This window comes from Equus quagga, chromosome 11 (assembly GCF_021613505.1).
Source record: "Equus quagga isolate Etosha38 chromosome 11, UCLA_HA_Equagga_1.0, whole genome shotgun sequence".
Lineage (NCBI taxonomy): Eukaryota > Metazoa > Chordata > Mammalia > Perissodactyla > Equidae > Equus > Equus quagga.
In genome coordinates, this window is record NC_060277.1 from 67,641,621 (window position 1) to 67,661,970 (window position 20,350).

The following is a 20,350-nucleotide window of genomic DNA, read 5'->3' on the forward strand; positions in this document are numbered from 1 at the left end:
CCTTCTGCTACCCTGGCTACTCCTTCCTCTGTCCATCCCCAAAATGTTGATGTTTCTCGGGGTTTTCTGCCCTTCACTTTCTTCTCATCCTACAGAGTCATCCTAGGTGTTTTGATTTGTTGCTATGACTTTACTTACCATTATATGGTGGTTATTGCCAAGTCTCTATCTACAGACTTACATGTCTCTCTGTCGAGTGGACAGCTCCTCTTGGATATACAACAGGCACCTCACATTCAACGTACCCAACGCTGAATTTCAGGAGACCTTCCCTGACTACTTATGTCTGGGCTGAATTCCTCTCCTTGGCTATCAGAGCATTCAGTACATAGCTCTAGCCTATCATTTTATTAAATATGATATTCTCATAGCCTGCTTACTTGTTTATTTTTTTCATGAAACTGTACTCATCTTGAGGTCAGAGATTGCTCACAGTTGTGTCCTGAGCTCACAGGATGCAAGTTGTATCTTGCTCGCAATTGTATCATGAGTGCCTCATTTAGTGCCCAGCCTATAGAAGACACTCAATAAATGTTCAATGAATATATGAAGGCAGCACATTAATGATTATCATGTGTAACGTGTGGTGAAATACTTTTAACACATGATAGTTTTTCTCCTTGAAAATATAGAGAATTGTCTAACTTGGCAATATATATTTTCACCTTTCAGGAGCATTTAGATAGCACCCATGGATCAGTCCATTCCTTAGATGGAGACTTACTGTTGCCATCTGGAGATCCATTCAGTAAATCAGACAATGACGTGTTTAAAGATGGACTCAGGAGAGCGCAGTCTACAGACAGCTTGGGAACCTCAGGCTCACTGCAATCCAAAGCTTTAGGCTATAACTACAAAGCAAAATCTGCTGGGAATCTGGACGAATCGGATTTTGGACCATTGGTAGGAGCAGACTCAGTGTCTGAGAACTTTGATACTGCCTCCCTTGGGTCACTGCAAATGCCAAGTGGATTTATGTTAACCAAAGATCAGGAGAGAGCAATCAAGGCAATGACACCAGAACAAGAAGAGACGGCGTCCCTCCTCTCCAGTGTCACCCAGGGTATGGAAAGTGCTTACGTATCCCCCAGTGGTTACCGCTTAGTCAGTGAGACAGAATGGAATCTCCTGCAGAAGGAGGTGAGTTATCTTTCTTTTTTCCTCTTTCTTACTTTGGGGGATACTAGGTAGTTCTGCAATTTATTGTTCATTCAGTAGATAGCCTCTGGAGTCAGTGCATGCACATGTTGCCAGCAAGTGGATGTTAGCCCATCCCTTGTCATGGTCGGCTCTGGCTATTCCTGGTGATAGAACCGAGAAGGGAATTGCATTGAGTGTGAACTTCTCCACCTGAAGTCACACCTCTGAAGTTGGAGCAGTGGTGAAGGTGATTACCCTGAATTTGGTTTGCTTGCAGTTTTCTATAAAATCTCAGTGTATTCCAAGATTCATACTTTTTCATCTTTCCTTAAGATCTAAAGTGCAAATGCTTGTCAGTAATTGATGTTGAGAATGAGTTTAAGGAGGTAGTGGAAAATATGGGAGAGAAAATGAGGCAGCCTTTAGTGAGGTTAATTTTCCTCTTAAGAGTATTTGCAAACTCAGAAGTAAGATTAGGAGGTACAAACTTAAATAAGTATTGCATAGTACTTTGGATTACAAAACCTTGTCATATACATCATCTCTTTGAACTTCATGATAATAATGAGGCAGTGAGGGCATGATTGTTCCCAATTTACAGATGAGGGAACTAGCTCGAAAGGGCAAGTTGCTCAAGTTTCCCCTTTGACTTAGTAGCAAAACCTGAGTTAGAATCCAGGTTTTCTGACTTCCAGTGTTTTCCTTTACTCGGGGCTACTTCTCTTTAAAGAAGCTATGGATCAGTAAGTGGAACAGCTTATTAAGCTTAAAAGAAACTATTCTCCTTGGTCTTGTGCAAAACATTTGTGAGAAGGTGCTACTTGATAGTTTCATACCTACTTTGCAGTTGGAGCAGATGAAATGGTTAATTGGCACTAGTTCCTCCCTGCAACCCCTCTCCTGGTTGGGTAGTTGAGAGTTAAATTGTGAGTACCACAGTGTGGTACCCTTGCTTGCTTTGTGTTTTCCTCAAATGTAATGTTTTATGGTCCTTAGCCTCTTGGTGATAAAGTTGTGTTTTCCTTGTTTTCCTATTATACTTGTTTTGGAGCTTAGGACTAAATTTTTAGAATCCTACTCTATATTGTAACTTCTTGCCATAAGTCCCTGAAGAAATTGTTTATTTGGTCTTCTACTTTGAGTAACCTTGGTCAGACTGTGCGTGTGTTCCTCAAGTATGTGATATAGTATTATTTTGTTCTGCCTGGTAAGAGTTCATTTTGGTGCCCTTCAGGTACATAATGCTGGAAATAAGCTTGGTAGACGTTGTGATATGTGTTCCAATTATGAAAAACAGTTACAAGGAATTCAGATTCAGGAGGCTGAAACAAGAGACCAGGTAAGTTTCTTTTGGGTCTTCAAAATTGTGAGCTGTTGTAGTTTTCATTGGAGGTGCAGATTAATTGCCTTTTTTCCCTTCCATTTTCTTTACGAAGTATATCCATCTTGTTAACCCTGAAATAATCTGGTACCTGCAATGTCAGTTACATTTCCAGTGGGAGCACGCTAGAACCTCTGCTTTTCTGTATCTTTGCTTCGTTAGCTTGCCCAGCACCACACAGGTCAGCTTGGCTCTTACAGGAGCACTGGCACATCTTCCTCCCAACCTGCCCCTCTGCCCAAGGCCTGAAAGTGATACTGTCGTGAGTGTGTACTCATGGAAGGTGCTTCATGATGTGCAGGTTTAGGGAGATGAGAGGTTGACTGTTGCCTCTAATTGAGTGAAAATTTAATTGAATATTAATCAGTATTTAGAATCTTCATTGCTTATTGCCTACTTCTTGTCATAAATTTGTTGAGTTGATTAAGGTTAATTTACATGGTCACAGACATGAAGATTTAGTATATTTGGTATGCTGAGGTTGACAAGTACCTTTCTAAATAGAGTATCTTGAAAACATTTAGGAAATAGTGTAGAATTTCATGAAAGTACACTTGTGAAAGTATATGTAAGGAAAAGAAAATTTTTTTCATATATTTCCAAATTGTTCTTTGATTGTTACAAAGATTGTTCCTTTAGTCTTCAAAATAAATTTAAGTAGGTTAAAATAATAGTTTAATATTTTCACATGCTGTTGGCATTGATTTCCTCCTCATATGCTTTTTTTTCATAGATGATTCAAAGGTAAATCTTGGAAGCTGTCTGTGAAACTAATGTAGTTGGCCTCTGACGGTGTGGCATAGGAGTGGGCTATCTTGGATTCCGTAGTCCCTTCAGTAGACGTTTTACTGATGCTTCATCTGTGCCTGGCATTTTGCTGGGTCCTGTTCAGATACAGATAGAACCCAGTACTGCCCATAGGAGCTTTTCAGTGGTGCCAGGCAAGCCATCAGTTCAGCATAGTCTGGTCCCGTAGATGTACTCATGGAACTAGAGGAGGGGCAGGGGCATCTAACTTAACTTTGGGCTCAGTTGAGTAACACTTGTACGTAACACTAGAGCTAAGTTTGTTTTAGAGCTGGAGTAAAAATTTAAGGAGAAGTGGGGAAAGGGTGTTTAAGGAGAGGAAAGATGTACAAAGGAACAGAGTATGAAGGCAAATGTGTTCTAGGAAGTATGCGTAATTCCTGTGGCTGGGTGGAGGGTGTGTGTGTATTTTCTAAAATAATGTGAGTGGAAGCAACAAAGGGAAGGCTTTGATCAGACTATTGAGGGAGGGGTGATGATTGAAGGGTTTATATTTTACCCTGAAGACTTGGGGAGGCATTTAGGGATTTTAAGTAGGGAAATGATGTGATTTGATTTTTGTTTTAGAAAAAACTTATGGCGTTAGTGTGGACTGTAGATTGGAGGCAGAGGGCAGACTAGAGTCAGGGAGGCCGGTGCCCAGCCTAGAGGACAGGAGGAAAAGCAGGTATTTTAAAGGTGAGGTCACGCACGTGAGAAGGGATTCGCTAGCTGTAAAGCACAGTAGAGTTGTTGAATTAGGTCATTCAATCTAATTTCTTTCTGAATTGACAAATTTCTGATGTTTCTCAGGAAAGAAAAGATTAGACTTTTTAAAAAATTTTTAGAGTTAGGAATTTTTTTCAATTTATGAAAGAATTCCGGTACTTGCTTCTAAGGGACTTTTAAAATTGCACAGGTGAAAAAACTGCAGGTGATGCTAAGGCAAGCAAACGACCAGTTAGAGAAGACGGTGAAAGACAAACAGGGGCTGGAACACTTCATCAAGCAGAGCGCTGGAGACTCAAGTCACCAGGTAAAGGAAGCTGCTTAGAGTGGGACCCATGGCAGATGTCTGGCTTGTTTAAATTAAAAAATTCTGAAAACACCACTATTTCTTTCTTGCCCTCAAGATTTGGCAGTTCTCTTTTTCCTCAGATAAAAGGATCTCTTTCTGATCTTTCTCTGGTGTCTGTCTTACAGATTTTTAAAAAAATAACTTTTGAAGTAACTGGTTGATGAATATCAGGAGGCTCTGATTCGCCTTTCCCCTTTGGTTTTTATTAAACTTTTTTGCTGCACAAGAAACTTGCTGACAGGAAAGATACTAGTTATCTTCTTTTTGACTGGTTTTTTTTTTTGCTGACAAAGATACTAATTATCTTCTTTTTGAGTTTTTTCTTTTTTGCTTGAAGAAGATTGTCGCTGAGCTGACATCTGTGCCCATCTTCCTCTTTTTTGTATGTGGGATGCCACCACAGCATGGCTTGATGAGTGGTGTGTAGGTCTATGCCTGGGATGTGAAACCTGGGCTGCTGAAGCAGAGTGTGTGAACTTAACCACTATGCCACCAGGCCGGTCCCCTTGAATTTTTAAAAGTATAGCATACACAGAAAAAACCCCAAACGTATACAGATATACCAGACATACCAGAACTAACATTTGTGTGATCACTGTCAAGATCAAATAAGAGAACATTAGCCAGTACCCTGAAAGCCTTCACTTTCCGCCTCCGCTTACTACCTGCTCCCCGGAGGTAACCACTGTCCTAGCTTTTCACACTGTTAGATTGGTTGTGTCTGTTTTAACAAATGAATCACATAGTGTGTCTTCTTTTGTGTCTATCTGTCTTCCATTCAACATTGTGAGATTCCTACTCTGGATGCATGTTGCACTAGTTTGTTCATTTTCATTGTTGTGTGGTTGCACCATTGTGTGGATATATCACAGTTCATCCATCTGAGTGTTCGGGTTATTTCCAGTTCTGGGATATTAGGGATAGTTCTACTCTGGCGTGTCTGTGAAGGACTTGTTGCACGTTGCTGCTGGGAATATGCCTAGAAGTGGCATGCCTGGGTCAAAATGTATGTCAGCTTTAGTAGACAATAATGCAAACAGTTTCCAAAGTGGTTGTATGAATTTGTACTCCCACCTGCAATGTATGAGAAGAATTACTGTGAGTCCACAGTCTTGACAAACTTGGGCGTTTTTTTGTTCTTTTCTTTTTTAAAATTATTTTATTGAGGTCATATTGGTTTATAACATTGTGTAACTTCAGGTGCACATTATTATATATCAGTTTCCATATAGACTGCATCGTGCTCACCAACAATAGTCTAGTTTTTATCCATCACCACATATATGCACCCCTTAACCCCTTTCACCCACCCCCCCCCCCTTCTCCTCTGGTACCCACTAATCTGTTCTCTTTATTCATGTGTTTGTTTATCTTCCACATATGAGTGAAATCATGCGGTGTTTGTCTTTCTCTGTCTGGCTTACCTTGCTTAACATCATACCCTCAAGGTCTATCCATGTTGTTGCAAATGGGACAATTTTGTCTTTTTTATGGCTGAGTAGTATTCCATCGTATATCTATACCACATCTTCTTTATCCATTCAACAGTTGATGGGCACTTGGGGTGCTTCCGTGTCGTGGCTATTGTGGATGATGCTGCAATGAACATAGGATGCATAAATCTCTTTGTATTGTTGATTTCATGTTCTTTGGATCAATACCTAGTAGTGGGATAGCTGAATCCTATGGTATTTCTGTTTTAATTTTTTGAGAAGTCTCCATACTGTTTTCCATAGGGGCTGCACCAGTTTGCACTCCCACCTGCAGTGTGTGACGGTTCCCTTTTCTCCACATCCTCTCCAACACTATTATTTCTCATCTAGTTAATTATAGCCATTCTCATGGGTGTGAGGTGATATCTCATTGTAGTTTTGATTTGCATTTCCCTAATAGTTAGTGATATTGAACATCTTTTCATGTTCTTGTTGGCCATTTGTGTATCTTCTTTAGAAAAATGTCTGTTCATCTCCTCTGCCTATTTTTTAGTGGGGTTTGTTTTTTTGTTGTTGAGTTCTTTTTATATTTTGGAAATTAACCCCTTGTTGGATATGTGATTTGCAAGTATTTTCTCCCAGTTGGTGGGTTGTCTTTTCGTTTTGTTTGTGATTTCCTTTGCCTTGCAGAAGCTTTTTTGCCAGACTTCCTTTGGTTAGTTATGTTAATTATAGCCATTTTGGTGGGTGTGTAATGATATTTAATTGTGACTCAGTTTGCATTTCTCTGGTGACTATTGAGGCTATTTAGCATTTTTCCTGTTTATTGGCCATTCAGATATCATTTTTGTGTGTGTGTGTTTGAGATTCCTTCTCATATCTTATGCTCATTATTTTCTTGGGTTGTCTGTTTTACTTTTTTGGTTATTTGTTTTTCTGATTTGTGAGGAGTTCTTTATATAATATTGCTAGAGCCTTTTGGTGATGTGTGTTGCAAATGTGTTCTACTCAGTACCTTATGTTTTCATTATTTTAATGCTGTCTTTTGATGAACAGAAGTTCTTAATGTTAACATGGTCAAATTTATTGATCTTTTCTTTATGGTTAGTGATTTTTGTCCTGGCTTTTAAAATAATATTTTCTTACCCTGGGGTTATGAAGATATTTTCATGTGTTTTATAGAAGCTTCATTGTTTATACTCACTCACATTTGTATGTAAAATCCATCTAGAACTGACTTTGATGTATATGCTGTAGATAAGAGTAAAATTTTATTTTATTTTTCATATGGATAGCCAGTTCCTGTACCATGTAAGGAAAAGATCACCTTTTCCCCACTGCTCTGCAGGGTTATCTTTGTCATCTATCCAGTGACTATAAATACGTGGGTCAGTTTCAGGACTCTGTTCTGTTCAGTTGGTCTGTTTGTCCATTTTTGTGCCAAATTCTTTGCTGTAATTTATAGTAAATTTTTCATTTGGTTTTATTTTTCTGCTGAGAACTGTGTTTTCATTCATTTCAACAGTATTTACTTTTACCTCATGTAGCATAGTTAAAATAGCTACTTTAAAGTCTTTGATAATTCTAACCTAGGTCCTCATGAGGTTGGTGTGCATTGATATTCTTTCCTCTTGAGAATTGGTCACATTTTCCTGATTGTTTCTATGTCAGGTACTTTTAGATTGTATCCTGGGGATTAGGACTCTTTTGTTGTGAGACTGGGTTCTGTTGATCTGATTAGGTTCAGTTCACAAGTTCTGTCTTGCCTTCTGTGAGTGATAGTTCTAATAGCAATTCGTTTTTAAAAGGCTTTGCAGTGCTGCTTTGCATCTGTCCAGATGCTTAAGGGTGAGTGTGGGACTTGTGCTGGGTCGCACAGAACTAGGGGATCCTTTTTCGAGTCCTCTCTCTCTCTCTCAGATTACCTGTTTCCTTTTCAGCTCACTTGGATCCTGTCCTGGTCCTGTGATCAGAAAGGCAGTTTTATCTCTTGTGCTGTTGCAGCTATTGCAGCTCTACCACTGGGGCAGCCCTCAGATTGATGCTGGCAAGAAAGTAGGAAAAAACCCCAAACAAACAGTGATCTCACTCCTGGTGAATTGCTTCTTCCCATTTTGACTTCCCTCCCTAAACTGTCTGTTTTTGCTTATTTTTCAGAGTCCTCAGGTAGTTGCTTTTTGTATTTTATCCAGAGTTTTTAGTTGTAATCAGGAGAGAAAGGCCATGCTGGGCTTGTCCATTTTGGATGGCACTAGAAGTCTTCATTCTCTCATATTTTTGTTTATCAGATGTATCTTTTTCTTTCTACCATCATTCAAGAAGGATACTTTGGCCAACTATAGAATTCTGAGCACTTATGTTATTTTCTTTCAGCATTTTGAAGTTATTATTCCATTGCTTCTGGCTTCCATGTCTCTGATGAGAAGTCAGCTATCAGTCTTGTTGTTGCTCCTTTGAAGGTAAAATGTATTTTTTTCCTTGGTTATTTTAACGATGTTCTTTTTGGCTTTTGTTTTCAGCAGTTTTGCTGTGCTGTACCTACATGTAATTTTCTTCATATTTCTCCTGTTTAAGGTTCACAGGGTTTCTTGGATCTTTGAATTGATGTCTTACTTCATAATTATAATATCCTCAGCCATTTTGTCTCTAAAAAACTTGTTTTTGTTGAAATATACATACAGTGAAGTGCACAAATCTCAAATGTACAATTTGATGAATTTTAACATTTGAAAAATTTTACCAGGGTAATCATCACTTGGCTCAAGATAAAGAACATTTCTAATACACTCATGCTTTTTCCTCATTAATAAATAGCCCACCTGCTTATACATAGAGGCAGCTAGTATTTTGACTTTTTACACTAGATTTAGTATTGCTTGTTCTTAAACTTCGTATAAATGGAATCATACAGTAGGTAGCCTTTTTCATCTGGTCTGTTTGATTATTATGTCTGTGAGACTCATCCATCTTGCTCTGTGTATCAGTAGTTAGATTTTAATGCAGTGTAGATTCTCTTACTGGGATATGCTGTAGTTTATCCATTCTACAGTTGAGGGATGCTCGAGTTTTTCCTGGTTTTTGGCTATTGCAAATGAATCCATTTTCTAGCATTTTTGTATGTGTCTTTTGGTGGATATTTGGACTCATTCGTCTTGAGTATATCTAGGAGTGAAATTACAGAGTTTTTGCAGAGGCTTATTTTTGCTCTACTGGCTATTTCCATTGGCCATTATTTCTTCAAATATTTCTATATGTTAGACCTTCACATTGCATCTGCAAGGCTTTTTAAACTTCTGTATTTTTCATCATTTTTGTCTTTATTTTCTTCAGATCTGTCTTCTAGTTCACTAATTTTCTCTTCAGATGAGTCTATTAAATTCATTGATGGACTTTTAAAATTTAGATAATTGATTTCTTTCAGTTGATTATTTCCCTTTGGTTATTTTCTTTTATTGTTTCCAGTTCTTTGGCAGTTCTAAATTTTGTCTTTTAAATCTCTGAACAGATCAAGTATAGTTATTTCAAAGACTGTCTCTAATAATTCATATATCTGGATTCCTTGTAGATCTGTTTCTATTATCTATTTTGTTTTTTCTTTTTTTATCATATTCTTGTGCATTTTTACTTGAGTACTGGGCATTGTATGGGAAAAATTGTTGAAATAATAAGAGGTAGGCAACAGTGGTGCTAACAATCCTGCATCACCTTAATCCAGTTACAGGAATTGAGATTATATGAAGTTTTGAAGGGCAAATTATTTTAATTCTTCCCTTACCCTAGGGTGTGGCTCTCTGGGGACCCAGTCCACAGTGCAGAGTGTTTCCCAGGGGTCCCTTTGCATCTTGGTTCCTGGCTCTTAACTTTCGCCACCCTCTCCTGGGGCTCTCACACACTCTGCTCAGCTTCTCAGCGTCATATCTGTTTCTTTTGGAATTGTCACATGCCTCTAAAGATGCTGCACTCAACTCTCCAAGTGTCCTCATTCTGCTCCTTGGCTCTGTGGTTCTTTTTAGCCCTGTTCTCTAATTTCCTCAAGTAGCTGTCTTTTATATTTTTGCCTGGTTTTTGTAATTCTCAGTGGAAAGGTTGGTTCACATTACTTAATCTGCTACTACTGGAAGCAGAATTCTGACAATCATTTTTTAAATGTCTAAACAAATTATTTTGATTTATTTTATAATTCTTATTTATCAGTCATCAACTTTCACATAAACCCGTCCTCAGGAACATTACTAATTCAAGGGAATTTAGAGTTCAGTAATGTTAGTCATGTATTTCTTGCTCTTAAGTAAACCATCTTAGAAGATTGTAGCTAGTTCAGAAAAAAGATTCATTTATCCTTTAAACTGTGCTTTTTTTTGTGGACAGAGTTTCAGAATTTTTTTTTTTTTTAGCTCTTTTCTGAGTAATATTTATAATGAGATCACATGGGTTAATATCTGTCTGGAGACCCATGTAATGCCATTTGTTCATGTATGGCAGCATGTGCCCCTGGGGACTTTTTGTACTGCTTTGTGTTATCTGAAAGCCTGAGGCTTTGTACACAGCAGATGCATACATATCTGTTAAATGAGTGAGGAGTAGGTTATGATAAACTAATAAAACATTAATTCTGGACATTAGATAAACAGGAGATGGAAGGGTTCTTTTCAGAGTAATCAGTTTCCTAACTGTATATTTTCTGTGTATCCATTTTTTTTCTTTTAAGATCTCAGCACTTGCCCTAAGAGCCCAAGCCTCTGAGATCTTACTTGAAGAGTTACAACAGGCGTTTTCCCAGGCAAAGAGGGATATTCAGGAACAGATGGTAAGTTAACATTTAAATAAACATTAACTATGTTAAATGTAGTCCTTTTTGTTCTATCTTGAAATCATCTGTAATATGACTTTATATCCCTGGCCAAAGTGGTTACTGTTCTCCAGGGCCTATAGAACATTAGTAATGGACAAGATTATATAAAGACATTATTTCTTTTTGTTTTATTTTGTTTTTTTTGCTGAGGAAGATTGGCCCTGAGCTAACATCCATGCCAATCCTCCTCTGTTTCATGTGTGGCTCGCTGCCACAGCATGGCTGACGAGTGGTGTAGGTCTGTGCCTGGGATCCAAACCTGTGAACCTGGGCCACTGAAGCAGAGCACGCCAAACTCATCTGCTGTGCCACAGGGCTGGCCCCAAGACATTATTCTTTTTTAAAACCTACCTCCTGACCACAAAAAATTTTCACCTTTAACTTATTTTTCTGATTTGGGAAACCTAAACAGAATAAACTATGGACCAACCTTTAATTTTCATCTCCAAAAACAAGCTAAAAATTGACATCTCTCAAAGCCCTAGCAGGTACAGCTTTTGAGCAGTTAGTGTGCATTTTCTGGACAGGCAATTTATTTAAAATAACCTCATCAATTACGCTAAAACATGTGCCATAACTGCTGTAGTGCTGGGGAACTTCCAGAAGGCCGTCAGTTTTCAGAGGGATGGGGCAGAGAGCTTCTTGCAGATGAACTGGCGGGGACCTCTGCAGCCTAGTGCCCTAGGTTCTGCCCTCCGTCCTCCCCAGTCTGCCTCCATTTGCCTTGTTCTTCCTTTTTCTCACTGTTGGAGCCCTGTGCCTGATGGCCCTTTGTAGATCATAGCAGTGTTGGTCTTGCGGGGATGATCTTATAGAACTGCCTTTTCTCCAGCTCTTCAGGAACGACAGGACTAAAAAGCACCTCATTTCTTATGATAATGGTTTGTTTTTGATTGGCATTGGGTCAGTATCTTAATGGCCTTTGAACTGATCTCTGAATACTAGCCCTGGTCTGTTGGGAAGCATCTCATCCTAATCATTGACCAGAGAGAGTTTCACATCTTTTCATTAATTAGAGAATATGAAATAATAATTTTTGATCTAAAAATCCCTGTTAGGGCTGGCCTGGTGGCACAGTGGTTAAGTTCGCACATTCTGCTTCTTCAGCCTCAGTTTTGCCAGTTTGGATCTTGGGTGCAGAGCTGCACTCCTCTGTCTCCTCTCATCTTGTTCCTTCTTGTCTTTTAAAACCCATCCACCTTTGCACACATTTTTCAAGTTGATTCCACTTAAAATGAATGTGTTGCCAGTGACATTGAAGAATTGTTGAAATTAAAGTTGAGATCCTGGGCCGGCCTTGTGGCCGAGTGGTTAAGTTCGTGCACTCTACTTTGGCGGCCCAGGGTTTCACTGGTTCAGATCCTGGGCACGGACACGGCACCACTCATCAGGCCACGCTGAGGCGGCATCCCACATGCCACAACTAGAAGGACCCACAACTAAAAATATGCAGCTATGTACTGGGGGGCTTTGGGGGGAAAAAGGAAAAAATCTTTAAAGTTGAGGTCCTGTGGACTCTAATATCTTACCATTTTCTTGAAATTACCTTTAAAGGTTCTTATGCTGAAAAAGAAAGAGAAACTCAATTTCTTAAGCCCCTTCAGAGAAGAGTATCTGTAGTAGTGGTGGAGATCTTAATATTTCCCCCTAACTTTCTATTTTGAAAAATTTGAAACTTAGATTTATGGAATGAACACTCAAAAATCGTCACTTAGATTTAGCAGTTGTTAATATTTTGCCACATTTTTACATGTTTGCAGTTTTTCCTGAGTCTTTCTCTCTTTAATATATATGTATTATATTACATATGTATATTATATATGTACGTATGATTTTTTCTGAACCATTTGAAATTAAGTTGTAGACATTATGACACTCTTAAATATTTCAGTATGTATCTCCTAAGAACAAAGAAGTTGTCCTACATAACCATAATACTGTTATTACATCCTTAAGATGTTATCATTGTCCCCCAAAGTCCTTGTTTTTTAGTGGTTTTAATTTTTAAGAATTTTTTTATTTGAGTTTTTTGATTGAGGAATCAATCAAGGATCACATATTGTATTTTGTTGTTGTGTCACTTTTAATCTCCCTTAATCTAGAACAGTCACCCATCTTTTCTTTTTCTTTCTGTTTTTGGCTTTTATGACTAACTTTTCTTTTTTTTTAAGATTTTTTTTCTTTTTTCTCCCCAAAGCCCCCCGGTACATAGTTATATATATATTTTTTTAGTTGTGGGTCCTTCTAGTTGTGGCATGTGGGGCGTTGCTCAGCGTGGCCTGATGAGCAGTGCCATGTCTGTGCCCAGCATCTGAACTGGTGTAACAGTGGGCCAAAGCGGGGCGCGAGAACTCAACCACTTGGCCACGAGGCTGGCTCCTGACTTTAACATTTTTTAAGGGTCAAGACCAGTTGCCTTTTAGAATTCATTTGTCTGATTATTTCCACATGATTAGTTTCAGGTTAGACATTTTGGCTTAGACATTTTGGCTAGCAATGGAGGAATACTACATAGATGAAATGATTCAATGGGAAGTTGATAACGTCAAGGGCATGTTATGATGGGTGGTTCCATTATTGGTGATATTAAGTTTGATTTGACGCCTTGGTTAAGGCAGGGACAAAATAGTTTCAGAATGACTTCATTAATATTGCTACTAACAACAAACCTACTGGGCGAAGTTGAGCATTTCTTTGCAGTTCTTTTTGCCCTTGGAATGTGTCCCAGGTAAGGGTTTACAGTCTGGGTGCTGTGTTACTTGAATTGATTTTTCTCTCTGTGGTTGTGTTATCAGTTTGATGTATGGGTAGCTCCATTTGTTTCTGTTTGTGGTATATTTTTGGATTTCTTTTTTGATTTACTTTTTCTTTTGAGCTTGCAACAGGTTCTTAAGTCAAAACTATAAAAATGCATAAATACTCAGAAGTTTGAGTTCCATTGGCTGTCCGCTTTACTGCGTTCCCATTCACTCCATACGTGATCATTTAAAGTTATCTTTTCTTTAGCCTTCTGTTGTTCTCTTTACAAAAATAGGCAAATATATACATATTCTTCTTCCCCTTCTTTCACATCCAAAAGGTAATGGGATGCTAATACGTTGTTGTAAATGGGTTGGAAGTGAGCATAAAGCGCAACTGATTTCAGTCTGAAGATATATAAAAGCCAGTAGAAGGAACCAGTTTATGCATGACCTCCCCTGCCTACTGGCAGCCTGTGTGTCTCAGGATGCAGTGATCACCTTCTCTGGGAAGTGTTCTTGAACCCTGTCCCCTAATAAGGTTCCTCTTTGTCCTTCTGTCACTCCTGTGCCCATTCTCTGTCAAGCTCTGTGGTATGGGTGGATAATTTGGGGTTTGCTTGTCTTTCCCTCCACTGCACCATGAGCTTCTCCAGGGCAAAGTCTCTGTTTTTTTCTCTGTATTCCCCATAGGCAGCAAAGCGCCTGGCATAGAGCAGTAGCTGCTGAATCAGTGTCGGATGAGTGAGTAATCTACATTTATGGATCAGTTTAAGTTAGATTACTTAGTACCAAAAATTAGCAGAAATTAAATACTTTTGCAGAATTTATCTTATACTCAAATCAGCTGGAATAACTTTCTACTGATACAGATTCATATGAAATACCTAAAATGTTTTATACATCAGCAATATTTTATACATCAGCAAGAAGAAAGCACATGTCCCATTTTAAGAATGAGCTATTTAAACTATTAAGTGAAATACAAGGGTATTTCCTAACCATCCATCCTCTTGATGACTTCCAATATTTGGGGTCCGTGGGCCATTCACAGTCTTCCTGAGCTTGAAGATATATATTTGTAGTGAAAGACGAAGACACTGCTTTTTGTTTCTTTCTATTTCCTATTGAATCCATGCTGTGAGGAAATAGGAGCTGTCTTGGAGTATGTGGTCTATTTGATGTCTTGATTGTGTCAGCCACTTCTACTGAGCGAAAGATACTGGTCCTTCTGTAGTCCAGGGATATGGGAGAAGAGAGTCAGTACTTGTAAGCTGTTGGTAGAAACAGTGGAGAATGAGCTCAGGTATTTGCTTCATTGCTTATCCCTTGAATATATGTAAAGGCTGTCAATCAAAAAAATCTCTGAGCTGCTCTTTGTAAGTGTTACGGAGCTTAATCATGTCCACTCCATCCTCAGCCCTCATTTAGTTAGGCCTTAGTTTTCTCTGGCGCAGCTATCGGCAGATAGCATTTACCTTTCTGGCTGTGATTAGTGTCTGTTTCTATTTTAGGCGGTGCTGATGCAGTCACGGGAACAGGTTTCAGAGGAGCTGGTGAGGTTACAGAAAGATAATGACAGTCTTCAGGGAAAGCATAGCTTGCATGTGTCAATACAGCAAGCAGAAGACTTCATTCTCCCGGACTCTGTAGAGGTAACTGATTTTCCATATGATCAAGTATGTAAACAAGTACGTTTTCTGAAATGGCTACAAATTCTTTTTTAAAACAGGCTTTATTGAGATATAATTGACATACCAAATAATTCACCCATTTAAAGTGCACAGTTCAGTGATTTTTAGTATATTCTCAGATGTGTAGCCATCACCACAATCAATTTTAGAACATTTTCGTCACTTCAAAAAGAAACTCCTTACCCTTTATTTCTCCACCCCACAACCTTAAGCAACTACTAATTTACTTACTGTCTGTAGATTGCCCTATTCTGGACTTTTCACATGGATGGAATCATACAATTTTTAGTCTTTTGTGTCTGGCTTCTTTTACACAGCATACTGTTTTCAAGGTTTGTCCATGTTGTAGCATGTATCATGTACATCATTCCTTTTTTATGGCTGATTAATACTCCACTCTGTGGATATTTTGTTATCCATTTGTCTGTTGATGAATATGTGGGTGGTTTCCATTTTGGGGCTATTATGAATAATGTTGCTGTAAACATTCGTGTACACGTTTTGGTGTGGACATATGTTTTTATTTCTGTTGGGTATAATTGCTGGGTCATATGAGAACTCCGTGTTTACTCATTTGACTCTCTACCTCTTCACCAACACGTGTAGTTATTTCACTTTTTGATTATGGCCATCCTAGTGGGTATGAAGTGGTATCTCAGTGTGGTTTTGATTTGTATTTCCCTAATGACTAATAATATTGAGCTTCTTTTCATGTGCTTATTGGCCATTTGTATATCTTACTTGGAGAAATGTCTATTCAGATCCTTTACTTACTTTTTTTTTTTTATTTATTTTATTTTTTGAGGAAGATTAGCCCTGAGCTAACTACTGCCAATCCTCCTCTTTTTGCTGAGGAAGACTGGCCCTGAGCTAACATCCGTGCCCATCTTCCTCTACTTTATATGTGGGTTGCCTACCACAGCATGGCTTGCTGAGTGGTGCCATGTCCGCACCCGGGATCTGAACCGGCGAACCCTGGGCTGCCAAAGCAGAACGTTTGCACTTAACTGCTGTGCCACCGGGCTGGGCCCTACTGACTTTTAAATTGGGGTATTTGTTTTTTATCATTGAGTTTTAAGAGTTCTTTATAAATTCTAGATAAAAGTCCCTTTATCAGGTGTAAGTGATTTGCAGATATTTTCTCCCATTCTGTGGATTGTGTTTTTCTCTTTCTTGATGGTGTCCTTTGAAACACAAAAGTTTCTAATTTTGATAAAGTCCAATTTACCTATTTTTTTATTCTTTTGCTTATGCTTTTGCTGTCATATCTAAGAGTCCTTTGCCAAATCGAAGGTTGTCTGTAAGTTATTCTCGCAGGACCAGACTGAGAATGCACCAGAAATTAAATGTTGGAAGGGGTCGCCAGGCTGGCTCCTTGTGATGTTCCTGTGTCTATTTAGCAGTTAAAGGGTGTATCACGTTCACCCTCCTTTCTGTCTCCCAGTAACTTTCATGACACTTTTGGTCACTTCTGTTCTTCGGTGGTTGGGCGAACCTGGGCTACAAAACCAGCAGTCTCCCTGAGACATTCATAACCATCTCCTTAACTTTCTCCAACCTTTACACCCGTACATTTTTAAACCTTTCAGAATACAAAAAAAGATCGTTTTAGACCCGAGTAAGCCCTATATAAACAGTATAGGCAAAGATGAGATTTCTTAGAGCAATTTTCAAACAAAATAGAAAAATGTCACTCGTAAGATCCTTTTGTTCTTTTATTATTTAAAAAAAATGAAATTATAATTGTTAAATTATTTAAGAATCAAATATTACAGAAATTTATAGTTTTTAAGTAACAATTTTCCCTAAACTTACCCTGCAGATTCAGCCTCTAAATTTGAACCTCATTTATTTTTTTCTTTTTTGCTGTATACACAGCATTACTGTTATTTTTCTTTTTATTTACTCATTTACAAGGGCTCCGCTGCCTATGCTGCCATCAGTTTCTTGCTATCTCCCTCCTCTGCCTCCCCTCCCCCAGCTGTGCCCTCAGCTCAGGTTACTGGCACTCGGGAGAGTGCTCTCCTTTCTGGTCTGGTGACTGATCTCATCCAAGAGAAAGTTTGGGGACCTGTCTCCTTTTGCTGTCAGCATACCACTTTCCACCTCTGTTAAACTTTCTCTCTCGGCAGGAAAGATTACTTTCTTCCATGTTCTCTAGAGACTTTTTATTTCTAGATTAAAAAAAATTCCAAGAATCCTTGAAGGCTGTAACCGTCTGGCCTGTAAGGCTTGGTTCTTCGAGCTGCTCCAGTAATAAATGTGAGGAAAATTGTCTAGGTACAGTTTTTCAGTTACCCTTTTTTCCTGCTGTTCTTTAACTTATATACAGCACATTCGGTAGTTACCTGAGAATCTCAGTTTTTACTTTAGAGTTACTTTAGGGTATAATTGGGAGGATTTTTTTAAAAAGACAAGTAAAATTTAGGGAAAAAAATAAAATAAGATTTAAACTGAATTTATTATAGGAAAACAGTTGATCACTTTAGAAAGCTACTCTTTGCCATACTTGCCCCGGCCTAACATAGGACTTTGCTTGTGGTAGGTGTTCATAAGTGTTGGAATGAATAATAAATTTTCTCCTCTTAGAGGCCACACTTGCTTCTGAGTTTCAGTCATTTTGGTCCTCATCCCCTAACTCCCCTCAATTTAAGCGAGTTGAAGCTCCTAAGCTGTTCAGAGTGAATCTCACATTGTCATTCACTTAACATTTTAATTTTTCTGCTTATGAAACAGTTTTGAGGGAAAAATATATAGTTCACAATACACATTCTTGGCTGGAAATGTCTTTTTTCTGTAACATACTGCGTGTTAACATGACGTGGCGCCTGCCCCTTGAAGCCCCGAGTGGATTGGAGTTCAAAGTTTTAATCTGTTAACTATTTAAGACAACATCTGAAATTCTGGTCGCAGAAGATCTTTAGCTTCTTTTGTTTATTTTCTTTCACTCTCACAAACCCAGTAACCATTTGTTTCTTGAATCTAGGCGCTCCGGGAGTTGGTGTTAAAATACCGTGAGAACATCGTTAATGTGCAGACAGCAGCAGACCACGTGGAAGAAAAGCTGAAGGCTGAAATACTTTTCCTGAAGGAGCAGATTCAAGCCGAACAGTGTTTGAAAGAAAACCTTGAAGAAACCCTGCAGCTAGAAATAGAAAACTGCAAGGAAGAAATAGGTGAAGATAAAAGTGATATCGTTTAGAATTGCAGGCACTAGAAACTTTTCTTCTGATTATAGAAAGTAATACATGGTCATGGAAAGTGAAAAACAGAAAAGTATAGGAAAGAATTAAGTAAAAGTCCATTTTTCCAGATGTTCTGGAAATATATCCAGTAATTGGGAATAAAAAAACCCCAAAAAACCAAAAGCCTCATTGTATTTTCGCATCTCTTCTGGCCTCTCTGTTCAGTCACTGCTAATAGGTAGGAAACTCAGTGCTTGGGCCAGACCAGTGGGGGACAGGATTAGATGGGTGGCATTTCCTTGCAGAACTTGGATGTGTCAGCACACTCCTGCTGGGAATCTCCCTCTTCCCCCAGCCCTTGCAGAGTTAGGTGTGGACATTCAATGGAGAGGTCGTTTGTGAGGTAGTATTCGTTCCTGTGGACTCTGCCTTTACCCGAGCTTGGTTATGATGCTGATGGGTTGGGGATAATTTTGAGAAAGGGGTGCCATCCCCTGCCGCCCCCCCCCCCCCCCCCCCAGTTTAGTATGTATTTGACTCCTTTTATTCTATGAGATTGAGCTTTTGGTAGAAACGGATGTTTTAAGAAAAAAGTTTAAATGCAAAATAATCAATAAATGCTAACACTTCTCCATATTTTTTCCTTCTAGCTTCCATTTCTAGCCTAAAAGCTGAATTAGAAAGAATAAAAATAGAAAAAGGACAGGTGAGTTTCATGAGTTTCAAATTAATCCTATCAGCAACCAGCAGCTATTTATTGAATCCTACTGTGCTAGACCCCAGGAATAAAATATAGTTAGGACGGTCCCTGTCTTCAAGGAACTTCTTTCTAGTGGGAAAAAATATAGTGGGATAAGGGTATGATGCTGATAGAGGACATTTATTGAGAGTGTTCTCTGTCAGGCCGCGTGTTGCCTGGGGGAGAAACAGCGAAGACTGAGGTGTGACTGCAGCCTCGAGTTTCCACTGTAGGGGAGGCGGGCCAGGCGCCGTTATGACGTGATATGCACTTAAAGCTACAGTAGAAATCTGTGCAGTTTTTACAAACAGGAGATGATGGCTGGCTTAGAGTCCTCTTCTCTTAGACAAATCGAGACCTTTGCCAGATGACCCCATTCAACTCCTTGGCCTCATTGTTCATTGACTCAGTGACCTCCACCTTGACCCAGCCCTTCCTTCTGTACTCTTGGCTGCACCTTGTACCACCTCTGACATCACACTCCAGCCTCACGTTCCCTGACTCTAATCTGCCGTCCTTCTGGCTCTTAATCACATAGGTTCATCTGTCTGACTGCCTCACTTAGACCTTCCCTTCCGTGAACTTTTCCTTTTCTCCCGGTTTGGCACCTTCCTCACGGCTTTGCTTTCTCTCCTTCCAAGGTGCATCCTGCATGGCGTGCCTCTTCAACTAGTCTCCCACCAACACCTGAAAATCCTGATTCCTTGTCTTCCTGCTGCCCTCACTTGACACTGCCCAACTCTAGACTGATCCTGGTGTCCACCTTCTCTGCCTCTGCCCTGGTGCCACTGGAGTGAAGGACCCTGCCTGCTCATGCCGCTGGTTGGGCCTCAAGTGCAGCTCAGTCAGCCTTCCGTTTGTCCTTGGTCGTCTCCCTTCTGTTCAGACAGTCACCCCTCACCCGACCCCCTCACTCTTAGCAGACGCTGGTCTCGTACCCCCGTCATCAGCAGGATCACCTTCAGCCTCCTGGCTCCTCAGTTACATGTTCTCTTTCTTTTCCTCCTAACCGTCTCTCTTCCTCGTTTCTTCAGAGAACATGATGACCTGTTTCTGACCTGTCTTCTATCGCTGCACGTGTGCTTCACCCGAGTCTCACGTCTTTTCCCGGCATCCTCAGTCCTCCCTCAGTCATGGGCCCTGAGCTGCTCCCTCTTTATGGGTCTTTTCCATTACACGTAAACACGCTTGGATGTTCCCCATGAAGAGGAGAAACCTTTCTCTTTGGACTGCACTTCTCTCTCAAGCTACCCATCTTCCTTCTCCCCTTGATAGTCAAGGTGCTTGAAAGAGTCGTCTCCACTGCCTGACCTCCCAGTCACTC

At 39.5% G+C, this 20,350-nt stretch overlaps 1 protein-coding gene across 2 annotated transcripts in view; it reads left to right on the forward strand.

Moving 5' to 3' along the window:
• RABEP1 (rabaptin, RAB GTPase binding effector protein 1) overlaps nucleotides 1-20,350 on the forward strand; it is a 103,924-nt gene that overhangs the window by 77,810 nt on the left and 5,764 nt on the right. For both annotated transcript variants that reach the window (XM_046676879.1, XM_046676880.1), the window contains 7 exons: nucleotides 673-1,140; nucleotides 2,375-2,479; nucleotides 4,227-4,343; nucleotides 10,527-10,625; nucleotides 14,923-15,063; nucleotides 18,089-18,278; nucleotides 18,938-18,993. In XM_046676879.1, coding sequence (XP_046532835.1) covers nucleotides 673-1,140; nucleotides 2,375-2,479; nucleotides 4,227-4,343; nucleotides 10,527-10,625; nucleotides 14,923-15,063; nucleotides 18,089-18,278; nucleotides 18,938-18,993 — 1,176 coding nt within the window. The remainder of the gene's footprint in view (nucleotides 1-672; nucleotides 1,141-2,374; nucleotides 2,480-4,226; nucleotides 4,344-10,526; nucleotides 10,626-14,922; nucleotides 15,064-18,088; nucleotides 18,279-18,937; nucleotides 18,994-20,350) is intronic.